The sequence below is a fragment of the Saimiri boliviensis genome, chromosome 2 (genome assembly GCF_048565385.1).
Source record: "Saimiri boliviensis isolate mSaiBol1 chromosome 2, mSaiBol1.pri, whole genome shotgun sequence".
NCBI classification, from domain to species: domain Eukaryota; kingdom Metazoa; phylum Chordata; class Mammalia; order Primates; family Cebidae; genus Saimiri; species Saimiri boliviensis.
In genome coordinates this window covers 57,652,305-57,665,001 of record NC_133450.1, presented here as the reverse complement: position 1 = coordinate 57,665,001, position 12,697 = coordinate 57,652,305, and the positions used below count along the sequence as shown (strand labels likewise).

The window sequence follows — 12,697 nt, the reverse complement described above, 5'->3', positions numbered from 1 at the left end:
TTTGCTCTTGTTGCCCAGGCTGGAGTACAATGGCGCAATCTTGGCTCACTGCAACCTCCACCGCCTGGGCTTAAGTGATTTTCCTGCTTCAGCCTCCCGAGTAGCTGGGATTACAGGCACCTGCCACCACATCTGGCTATTTTTTATTTTATTTTTAGTAGAGACGGGGTTTCCCCATGTTGCCCATGGCTGGTCTCTAACTCCTGAACTCAGGTGATCTACCTGCCTCAGGCTCCCAAAGTATTGGGATTACAGGCGTGAGTCACCGTGCAAGGCCAATTCATGGGAATGATAGTAGTAAATGTATGTCCTTTAGCATGTCTGACAGTAGTTCATGTATTTTGTTTGGACTATTAAAAGATTTCATCCTCGGCCGGGCGTGGTGACTCACGCCTGTAATTCCAGCACTTTGGGAGGCCAGTGCAGGTGGATCACAAGGTCAACAGATCGAGACCATCCTGGTCAACGTGGTTAAACCCTGTCTCTACTAAAAATACAAAAAATTAGCTGGGCATGGTGGCACGTGCCTGTAGTCCCAGCTACTCAGGAGGCTGAGGCAGGAGAATTGTCTGAGGTGAGCCGAGATCGCGCCGTTGCTCTCCAGCCTGGGTAACAAGAGCGAAACTCCATCTCAAAAAAAAAAAAAAAAAAAAAAAAAATTTCATCCTCAAAAAAATGTAGCTATAAATCAGATGAGTGTATACATAAGCACAGATATAAGTCAATACGCAAGTATTCATTAATAATAAATAGAAATAAATTCTCTAATTTATTGGAATGCCTCTTGAAAATTTTAATTCAAGATTAAAAAAAAACTAAGCCCAGTCTTAAAGAATTAAATACAGATTTTGTATATAAAAGGTATTTTTAAAATTCATATTTAAACATGGTAAGCATTTATTTATCTGAAAAAAAAAATTTTTTTGATGGAATTTTGCTCTTGTTGCCTAGGCTAGAGTGCAATGGCACCATCTTGGCTCATTGCAACCCGTGTCTCTCAGGTTCAAGTGGTTACATAAGATTCCAACTATGACATTCTGGAAAAGGCAAAGCTATGGAGATAATAAAAGGATAAGTGATTGCCAAGGGCTTTCAGAGAGGGAGGAATGAATAGAGCCAGAGGATTTCTGGGGCATTGAGACTATTGCGTACAGTACAGTAGTGCTCCCATATCCATGGGGGATATGTTCAAGACCTTCAGTGGATTCCTGAAACCACAGATAGTATGATACTCTATATACACTATGCACAGATTTCATTTTCCTTCTTCACAATTTCATGAATTTGAAATTTATGTGTTCTCTTTGGTGTGTACACGGTGTACGATATAAAGGGAAGATGCATGTCCTGGGTAGGATGGAGCAGGATGGCATGCAATTTAAAACTTACAAATTATTTATTTCTGGAATTTTTTACAAGAAGATACCTGTCATTGCACATTTGTGAAAACCTGTAGCCTATATAACACTGAGAGTGAACACTAATGTAAGCTGTTCACTTGAGTGATAATTATGTGTCAATAAAGTTTAGTAATTTAAAAAAGTATATTTAATGCCATTTTAAATATTTTTAAATGTGTAATTCAGTGGCATCAGTTACATTCACAGTGTTGTGCAACTATCACCACTGTTACTTTGAAATAGAAATTTTGTATCCATTAAGCTATAACTGTGCCTTTCTCCCTCCCCCCAGCCCATGGGAACCTCTGATCTGATCTACTTTATCACTTTGAATTTTCCTACTCTAGATATTTTATATAAGTAGAAATAGGTTTTTTTTTTTTTTTTGCACCTGGCTCATTTCACTTAGCATATTTTCAAGGTTCATCTGTATCGTAGCACAATCAGGAACTTCATTCCTCTTTATGGCTGAATAATCCATTGCATGTTTATATCACATTTTGTTTATCCATCAACTATTGATAGGTATTTGAGTTGTTTCCACCTTTTGGCTACCGTAAATAATGCTGCATTAAATATTGGAATACAGGGATCTGCTTGAGTCCATGTTTTAAATTCATGCAGGTATATGGCTAGGAGTAGAATTGCTGGGTCATATGGTAATCTATGCTTTACTTTTTGAGGAACTGCCACACTACTGTCCCCAGTAGCTGTGCCATTTTACATGCTCACCCACAATATCAGAGGGTTCCAGTTTCACTATATGCTTGCCATCAGTTGTTATACTCTGGTTTTTAAAAATTATAGTCATCCTATTGGGTGTGAAATGCTATCTCATGGTTTTAATTTGCATTTCCCTAATGACTAATGAGGTTGAGTATCTTCATGTGCTTATTGGTCATTTGTATATTTTTTTTGGAGAAATACCCATTCAAGTTCTTTGCCTGTTTTTAAATTAGATTGTTTGACTTTTTTTTTTTTTTTTTTTTTTTTTTTTTTTTTTTTTTTGAGGCAGAGTCTTGGCTCTGTTTGTCTAGGCTGGAGTGCAGTGGCACAATCTTGGCTCACTGGGACCTCCACCTTACAGGCGCAAGCGATTCTCATGTCTTAGCCTCCTGAGTAGTTGGGATTACAGGTATGAGCCACTACTCCTAGCTAATTTTTGTGTTTTTAGTAGAGATGGGATTTTACCATGTTGGCCAGGCTGGTCTCAAACTCTTGGTCTCAAGTAATCTGCCTACCTTGGCCTCTCAAAGTGCTGGGATGATAGGCGTGAGCCACTGTGCTCAGCTGAAGTCATGCAGTTGTTAAATAATATATTCTGATTGTCAAAGTTTTAAAAACAGTATCTTGATACATTTGAGGGGGCATATTGATTTATGTTTATAAATAAAGGTAAATTTTATTTAAAAATTGACTTCTTGGCTATTATTTAATAGTACTAGATAAGAGTTTAGACTGCATTTTAGAAACAATATTTTGTGTCATATAAAATTGAGGTAAAGAGGATTAGAGTTTTAACTCCTAATCTTTCACTCTGAAATTTTACGTATGTATTGTATGTCTGCTTTGAATAATTTTTTCTTTACCCTTCTCTTAATGTTTGCCCTTTAAGAATGGGCTTAGCCACCGCCCAAGAGGCGGAGGTTGCGGTGAGCCGAGATCGCGCCATTGCACTCCAGCCTGGGTAACAAGAGCGAAACTCCGTCTCAAAAAAAAAAAAAAAAAAAAAAAAAAAGAATGGGCTTAGTAATGTTACATTATCCGCTTTCACTCAAAAGTTACTAATAGATTTTTGAAGAAAATTTACATGTGACTATCCTTATAACTTGATGAGACAACATTGTGTGTAATTACTTGATACAGGTTTCCCCTGTTAACAGCCAAATAGTGAAGTTCATCTACAATCACACATTCTCTGGAATCTGAACTAGATTGATAAGACAGTCCTGACTAAAATATCCACTAGTTTACCATCTGAATTCAGTAGCCAGATGTGCCAGGTATAGGTGAGTTTGTGTAGCTGATTTTGGAGTTTGTAAAAGAAACAAAATACGGTATTTGTAGCAGCTCAGATTAGTATGTGAATGATGTTTTCTCATAGTATAACCTGCTATTGTGATTTAAAGCTATCAGTGAGGCTGCTGCTTATTTTTTTTTTTTTTACAATAGATCAAGTTTTATGGAACCATCTATAAACAGATATTAAAAGTTGAAGTACATTATAAAAAATCCTTTATCCTGGCCTGAAAATAGTACATGAATAAGTTACATTTTTGGTTACTTATCCTTTCCTGGTGGTGATTTGCAGGAGCACAAAGGGAAACTGATTTAGAAACAATTAGAATAATATGTATCAAAATATTATATGTGCTTTCACACAATATATTTTATCTCTCATTGTAACTTGACTAATTGTTAGTAGAATAGTGGAATATGAGTGTTATTTTTAAAAAAGCGGACCTAATTGTTTTGCTATTTGTAGTTCCACGGATGGAAACTTAATGTGTGCGAAATAATATTAGCATTTTTAATTTACACTTGTATATCTCACCATAAGTAACCACCTATGGCTAATCATTTAGTGAGTTGTCATTGTGGAATAGTTGTGAACACAATTTGATGTTTTCTCTTAAAAGAACCTTTATGTTGAAAGTATAGGGTTTTTTTTTTTTTTTGGTCATTTCTGTTGTACTGATAGAGAAAATTCTTTAATTTTTTGCATCTTTATTGTCAAATTTTCATAATAGGAGAACCAACTTTCATTATGGTAAAATCAAAGTAGAATTAAAATTTACATATATAACTAGGCATACTGAAACATACATTTGTGAACTTTTGTTAATAAATAATCAGAATGGTGTTCTGATTTTATAAGTACAATATTTGGTGTTTGCTTGTTATTGTAGAAGTAAACACAGGTCTGTACCTGTTGATAATAAAATGGTGAGTCACTGTCATAATTGAGATCACTAAAGTCAACTTGATTGAGCTATTTAGGCCAAGACTTTGGGTAGCAAGAAAAATGCTTAAAATGTAAGTTCTTTTTAATATTACCCTTGTAGTTTTATCTTGTAGGTGAGTTCGTATTATAAGAAGCAGTTTTTCTTGGTCTCTAGTAATTGTACATCTTTGGGAAGAATGCAATTAGGATTTTATTTTATATAGAATTTTGTGTAAGGATTATAGCAAAGCCCCAGTAAGAATATTTTCACTGATTAGGAAAAAATTTCTATTTATCTTCACAAATGAATTTCATGGTACAGCAAGGAAAGTAAAAGATAATTCTTTGTACATATAAACTCAGGTTACAGCCTTAAATCCATTAAGGTACGATCTGGGGCTGGGTGCAGTGGCTCATTCCTATAATCCTAGCACTCTGGGAGGCCAAGGCCGTAGATTACCTGAGGTCAGGAATTTGAGACCAGCCTGGCCAACATGGTGAAACTAAAAATACAAAAAATTAGCCAGGCATAATCCCAGCTACTCAGGAGTCTGAGGCAGGAGAATCACTTGAACCCAGGAGCCGGAGGTTGCAGTGAGCCAAGATCACGCCATTGCTCTCCAGCCTAGGCAGCAAGAGTGAACTCTTATCTCCAAAAAAAAAAAAAAGATAAGGTCTTATATGGTGGTTCACACCTGTAATCCCAGCACTTTGGGAGGCTGAGGTAGCAGCATTGCTTGAGCTCTGGAGTTCTAAACCAGCCTGTGCTGTCTCTGCAGCCTGTCTCTACAAAAACTGCAAAAAATTAGCTGGGCATGGGTGGCACACACGTAGTCCCACCTACCCAGAATATTGAGGTAGGAGGATCACTTGAGCCTGGGAGGTTGAGACAACAGTGAGTCGTGATCGTGTCACTGTATTGCAGCCTGGGATGAGTGAGACCCTGTCTCTCTCACCAAAAAAAAAGGTCCGTATACAAGTTTTCTAGACTGTATACTAATATCTGAATACTTAGTTGGAATCTAAATTTTTAGAAATTACTACTCACATCTTGGTTTTCTCTCCTGTTAGTATAGTCATTATTTTATAATTTATTAAATGTGGGGGAAATAAGATTTTTATGTATTTAATTGATTATATAAAGTATATGTTAATATATAATACATAGTAAAAATAATTTTTTTAACATTTATAATTATTTTTGTAACATTTACTTATTTATTTATTTTGAGACAGAGTCTCGCTCTGTTGCCAGGCATCAGGCTGGAGTGCAGTGGTGGGATCTCAGCTCACCACAGCCTCTGCTTCCTGGGTTCAAGCAATTCTCCTGCCTCAGCCTCCTGAGTATTTGGGACTACAGGCGGGCGCCACCATGCTCAGCTAACTTCTGTATTTTTAGTAGAGACAGGGTTTCACCATGCTGACCGGAATGGTCTTTATCCCTTGACCTTGTGATCCGCCCACCTCAGCCTCCCAAAGTGCTGGGATTACAGGTGTGAGCCACCGCACCTGGCCTTGTAACACTTCTTATTGCCACTGGTAATAATTTTTTAAGTGTAACAATATACTTGATTAATCTCTTACATGTATAAAATGGTAGTGGTTAGTTGCTAAGTTGAGACCTATTTAAAAAGTATTAAGATAACTTACGTCTCTTGTTCTTAAACTGTTGCTAATTCATTAGAACTCATTTTCTTTTTCCTTTTCTTTATTTCAAGAAATTTTCCTCTTCTTTTTTTTTTTTTTTGAGATGGACTCTTGCTCTGTTACCTAGGCCATAGTGCAGTGGCATGATCTCGGCTCACTGCAACCTCCACCTCCTGGGTTCAAGCAATTCTCCTGTCTCAGCCTCCCAAGTAGCTATAGGTGCATGCCCCCAAGGCTGGCTAATTTTTGTATTTTTAGTAGAGACAGGGTTTCACTATGTTGGCCAGGCTAGTCTCAAACTGCTGACCTGATGATCTGCCTGCCTCTCAAAGTGCTGGGATTACAGGTGTGAGCCACTTGCCCAACAGAAGTTTTCTTATTAAGAACTCCTATCATTGCTTCTTTGTTTGTTTTTTGAGACAGAGTCTTGCTCTGTCACCCAGGCTAGGGTGCAGTGGCACAGTCACAACCCACCACAGCCTCCACCTGCCAGGCTCAAGTGGTCCTCCTACCTCAGCCTCCAAAGTAGCTGGGACCACACACGAATGTCACCATATCCAACAAGGGTTTTTTTTTTGTTTTTTTGGTAGATTTCCCCATGTTTCCCAGATTGTTCTCAAACTCCTCATCTCAAGTGATCACCAGCCTTGGCCTCACAAAGTGCCAGGATTACAGGTGTGAGTAATCACACCCAGCCACCACTGCTTCTTTCTGAACATTTAGAATTCTCTCTTTGATCTGTTATCTTAAAACAGTGCTTTTAAGACCACAGGTTGTTACAGCCCCATGCAGGTTGTGCAATTAACTTGATAATGAACTTTAATGGAATAGAAAATACTAGATAACATTCCATTATAGTACAGGTGCATATTTAAATGCATCTACTGGATTATGTGTATACTGGGTCTTAGTGTAAAGATACTTGGCCTTCCAACTTAGTATTTAATGCTATTGTAGGTAAATAGTTTTACTTGTTTGTGTCATATCCCTTTTATGTTAAACCCCTCCCCTGCTCTCTGTGTGCTTTATTTATGTAACTTTGACTATATCTTATTCTCATTGTCAATGCTTCTCTTAATCATCTTAGCATATCATTTTATGCTCTTCTCTATAATCCCCACTTACATCCTCTTTACATGCACAGAGGTGGCATTTTCAGAATTCTACCTCTTCTCTCTATGGCTGCTACATACATTTAAGTCCATGCTGCAGTCAGTTCTCAGTAGCCTTCTAACCGGTATTCCTGTTTACACTCTTTCCCCAAAGTGTCTTCACATAGCAGCCAGAGTGATCCTTCCGAAGTGTAAGTTAAGTCATTATCACCTTATTATTAAAAATTCTCTAGTGACTTTACTCAGAGTAATTTCCAAAGTCTCATATTCTGGCACTGCTCCTGCATCTCCAAATCTTCCTTCATTTTCCTTATTCATTCTGCCGCTGTGTAAATTGTGCACGCCTCCTTCCACCTCAGGGTTTTTACTTCTTTTCTCTTTTTTAAAAAAATTCATTTCCCTAAGATTTTTCATGGGTTACTCCCTTGGCTTTGTTTCCCCCCCCACCCCCCAATCTCTGCTTAAATATCAACTTTCATTGAAGGTGTACTTGGTCAACTTATCAGAGATGATTATCTATATAAAATCATGGCTCCCCCACCCTGCACTTGGTTCTTTTCATAGCGCTTATCACTTCTCCTGTTGTATATGTTTTTGTTTGCCTGTATCTCTGTCCTCACTATGTTTCTATTTTGTTGACTACTGAATCTTCACTATTTAGAATAGTTTCTGGCACATTTCAGGCTCTTAAGTACTGAATAAATTCATGAATACATCCTCAAAGGGAAGAAAAGATGTGAAGTTGGTGGGGAGTAGGAATTAAATGTGTAGTCTCTTTGCCAATTAAACTACACTGTCTCCATTTTTATTCTTGGATTATATATCTATAAGAAAGTTTAAAAGCAAGTCTAAGAACTTTTTTTAATTTTTATTTTTTACTCTTTTTTTTTTTTTTTTTTTTTTGAGACGGAGTTTCGCTCTTGTTACCCAGGCTGGAGTGCAATGGCGCGATCTCGGCTCACCGCAACCTCCGCCTCCTGGGCTCAGGCAATTCTCCTGTCTCAGCCTCCTGAGTAGCTGGGATTACAGGCACGCGCCACCATGCCCAGCTAATTTTTTGCACCTTTAGTAGAGACGGGGTTTCACCATGTTGACCAGGATGGTCTCGATCTCTCAACCTCGTGATCCACCCGCCTCGGCCTCCCAAAGTGCTGGGATTACAGGCTTGAGCCACCGCGCCCGGCTTATTTTTTACTCTTTAAAGTGGGTACTCTGTGCTTCGTCTCTAGTTACTTTCTTCACCCAAGGAAAATGTATTGAGTAGCTAAAATAACTACCTAAAATAAAATAGTTCTTTTTACTGTTTTGGCTAGTAGAATGGTGGAGGGCAGGGATCAGTAACTTATAAAACCCTAAATTCAAAATGCATGGCCACATACAGTGGCTCATGCCTGTAATGCCAACACTTTGGGAGGCCAAGGTAGGAGGATCTCTGGGGGCCAGGAGTTTGAGCCTACTCTCAGCTTTGATGATGCCATTGTACTCTAGACTGGGTGACAAGGTGAGACACTGTCTCTAAAACAATAATAAAATTTTAAAATTTTGAAATATGTGGCCAAGCATGGTGTCTCAAGCCTATAATCCCAGCACTTTGGGAGGCAAAGGTGGGTGGATCACCTGAGGTCAGCAGTTTGAGACCAGCCTGACCAACATGGTGAAACCTTGTCTCTACTAAAAATATAAAATTAGCTGGGCATGATGGCACATGCCTGTATCTCACCTACTTGGGAGGCCAAGGGGGGAGAATAGCATGAACCCAGGAGGTGGAGGTTGCATTGAGCCAGGTTCACACCATTGCACTCCAGCCTGTGCAACAAGAACAAGACTCCATCTCAAAAACAAACAAATATTTTGAAATATGTGATTTTGTTATAGTATATTCTTAGAAAGTGGGTTTCCATTTAAAATCTCATTTTTTGGTTTGTGTCTTTTCCCTCCTTTTTTTAGGAAGAAAAAAGAGGCAATTGACCCCTTACTTTTCAAGTATAAGGTACAACCCACTAAAAAAGAATTACATGAGTCTGCTATTGTTAAAGCAACACAAATCAGGTAAAACTCACTATCTTCTCTATAGTAGTTTAGAGTAGAATAATTATATTTGTTATATTAAGAAGGTCTGATGTAGAACAAATGGAAAGTACTGTAATTGCTTTCCTTTTTAAAAATAAATGTACACTTATATGTATATGTTCATAGACTGATTAAAATAAATCCTAAGAATCCTGATGGAGGCCAGGCACAGTAGCTCGTGTCTGTAATTCTAGCACTTTGAGAGGCCAAGCCAGGAGGATTGCTTGAGGCCAGGAGTTTAAAACTGGCCTGGACAATGGAGCAAAACCCTGTCTCTCTTTAAAAAAAAAAAAAAAAAACCTAATGGACTTCTTGAGCCCATTGTTTAGATGAGTAACCCCAAATAGTCTTCTATCTAAAGAATTAAGGATCCTGTTTATGAAGTACTTTTCATGAGATAACTCAGTTTTTTAAAGCTAATGATGGTGCCCAGTCTGATTTGAATTTTTAAGAGAATTTTAATGATTATAACTGTATGGGTAATAGTCTGATTTTCTAAAATTTGATTTACTCTCTGTAGCATATTTTCCTTAAAGTTTGTTTTCTAAGTGGCTCCTAAACAACAAATGCATATTCTCTTTTTGTAGTAGATTCACTCATGTAGATCTTATAACTTCCTACATAAATACCTCTGAAAGTTTCTTGTGACTTCTACATTAATACTGTTAGAAGATAAAGTGTCCTTTGATTCCTAGGCTTGAAATTCAGGTTATAAATTTACAGAGATTATGGAGTTTGGGTTGAACTCTTTGATGCTATCAGACCGTCTTTCACTTCCTTGCCCCTGTAGCCGGAGAAAACACATATTTTCTCGTGATAAACTAAAGCTTTTTCTGAAGCAACACTGTGAACCACAAGATGGAGTCATTAAAATAAAGGTAATCAAATAATGAAATTATTTGTTGGAAGACAGAAAAGAATATGGGTAGTGAGTGTTATAACATTGCTGAAATGTTATTTCAAAGATGATTAAAGATTGCTCTCTTTTAATCTAGAGCCTATTTTTAGTACTTTGTTTATTAATTACTATTTTTAGAATTTCTAGAATTCCTGGGTGGTTCAGTTACTACCACTTATAGAAAAGATCATTAAGGAAAGGTGAAAATAGAAAATTTGGAAATAGAAAAGTTTATCAGGTGGGACAACTATAGCTTCCTAATACCTGTAATGTGGTTTTGGCTTGCAAAGAATAGATAGAGTCAAAGAACAGTGCTAAACAGAGCCTACTAGGTGAGAGAACAATGTATAATAAAAAGAGCATTGGCTGAGCACAGTGGCTCACACCTATAATCCTCGTATTTTGGGAGGCCAAAATGTACATATTGCTTGAGCCCAGGAGTTTGAGACCAGCCTGGGCAACATGGCAAACCCTGTATCTTCAAAAAATACAAAAATTAGCTGGGTATGGTAGTGGGCGACTGTAGTCCCAGCTACTTAGGAAGCTGAGGTAAAAGATCACCTGAGCCTGGGGAGGTCTCAAAATAATAATAAAAGTATCATGCTAATACTAAGCAGACAGATTATATTTTATTAATGGCCATTAAGAGAGGAAAAAGTCAGCTTTTAGAGATTTCACATTGCACACTAAGTAAAAAGTTAAATGGTAAAACTCAAAGCAATTTTAAAAGATGCAAGATACTCAACTCTCATTGGGGTAAAGACACACTAAGTACAAGAACAGCAGAATGGAGCCTCATGTGATGGTGTATGCCTGTATTCCCAGCTACTCTGAAGGCTGAGGTGGGAAGGATCACTTGAGCCTGGGCTTTCAAGTCCAGCCTGGGCAGTGTAGCAAGATCCTTCCCTCCATCCCCCACTCTCTTTTGAGACAGTCACACTCTGTTACCCCAGCTGGAGTGGAGTGGCACAATCTCGGATCACTGCAACCTCCACCTCCCAGGTTCAATCAATTCTCCTGCCTCAGCCTCTCGAGTAGCTGGGACTATAGGCACGCACCACCACACCCAGCTAATTTTTCTATTTTTAGTAGAGACAGGGTTTCACCATGTTGGCCGGGCTGGTCTTGAACTCTTGACCTTAAGTGATCCGCCTGCCTCAGCCTCCCAGAGTGCTGCGATTACAGATATGAGCCATCACATCTGGCCTGATCTTGTCTCTTGGGGAGGAAAAAAAAAAAGGACTGGGGTGGGGGCGGGAGGCAAGAACAACACACATCTGAGGCTCATCAGAAGGTGGGTGGAGGGAGAGGATGGGGAAAAATAACTAATGGTCACTTGGCTTAAAACCTGGGTGATAAAGTAATCTGCACAACAAAACCCCATGAGACACATTTACCTATGTAACAAACCTGCAAATGCACCACTGAACTTAAAAGTTTAAAGAGCCAATAGAATGGGTTAGAGAGATGTATGTGTTTGTCACAGATCAGCTCCTGCATGTGTAAAATTTGTGCATTTCACTGTATATAAATGTTTTAAAAGAAGAGAAACTTAGAATGAGTTTATGTGAAAAGTTAACATTTCACATTTCTAGAAGCAAGATTGATAAAAATGGACACTTCATTAACTATCAGAATAATAAAATTAAGTCTAACTGAAAAGAAATGAAACAAATTTTAATGGTAAACATTATGAGGTACTCAGGAAAAATAGAAAAAAAATAATAACAAGGATGAGATCAAGCATTAACATAGGTTTTAAAATGTCATGCATAAGTGAGTCAAGATCACAACACTGCACTCCAGCCTAGGTGACAGAAGGAGATGCCATCTAAAAAAAAAAAAAAAAAAGAAGAAGAAGAAAGTTATGCATAGATTTCAAGGGCAAGCACTGGAGGAAAAATAGCTTGAGTAAATACAATGAAGAACTCAAATTAGCTAGAAAAACACTACCCCAGTAGGAAAATGGTCAAATAAATATGATTAAAATTCACAGTGGATGAAATATAAAAACTTGAAAATGTAGGAGTCATCTGAAAAATAAATATGCTCACATTTTTTAAAAATTATGTATCTGCCTTGATAACGATTCAATTTTGCTCTGTCTATAGCATTGATTATCAGGTAGCCATATTAAATGATGCTTACAAAAAGTTTTAATGATTTAGATACTTGCGATAAATGGGTAGAACAGTGCCTGGCACTTGGTGGACAATCAATATATGTAAATAGTTGTATACGTATATTGTAAACAGCCAGTTGGCCAATTCCTCTAATGTACAAAGATTTCTTACACATCAGTGAGCAAAGATGACCCAATTGGAAGCTGGTGATAAAAGACACCAGCAAGTATTTTGCCAAGGAAAAAGTAGTGAACATGGAAAGAAGCTCAACTTTACTTAATAAATAAATGGAAATTAAGGTCACAATAAACATTTTTCACTTAGAGTGTAATAGAGGATTATTAATGGATATGCTGGTGTATTAATCCATTCTCACTGCTATAAAGATATCTGAGACTGGGTAACTTATAATAAGAAAAGAGGTTTAATCAGCTATACAGGCTTCTCCTTCTGGGGAGGCCTCAGGAAACCTACAGTCAGTGCCGAAAGCAAAGAGAAAGCAA

The 12,697-nt window shown here is 37.7% G+C and overlaps 1 protein-coding gene across 2 annotated transcripts in view; it reads left to right on the top strand.

Moving 5' to 3' along the window:
* Positions 1–12,697, top strand: part of BAZ1A (bromodomain adjacent to zinc finger domain 1A) — a 116,929-nt gene that overhangs the window by 52,154 nt on the left and 52,078 nt on the right. For both annotated transcript variants that reach the window (XM_039469143.2, XM_010334953.3), the window contains exons 4-5: positions 9,051–9,152; positions 9,964–10,051. In XM_039469143.2, coding sequence (XP_039325077.1) covers positions 9,051–9,152; positions 9,964–10,051 — 190 coding nt within the window. The remainder of the gene's footprint in view (positions 1–9,050; positions 9,153–9,963; positions 10,052–12,697) is intronic.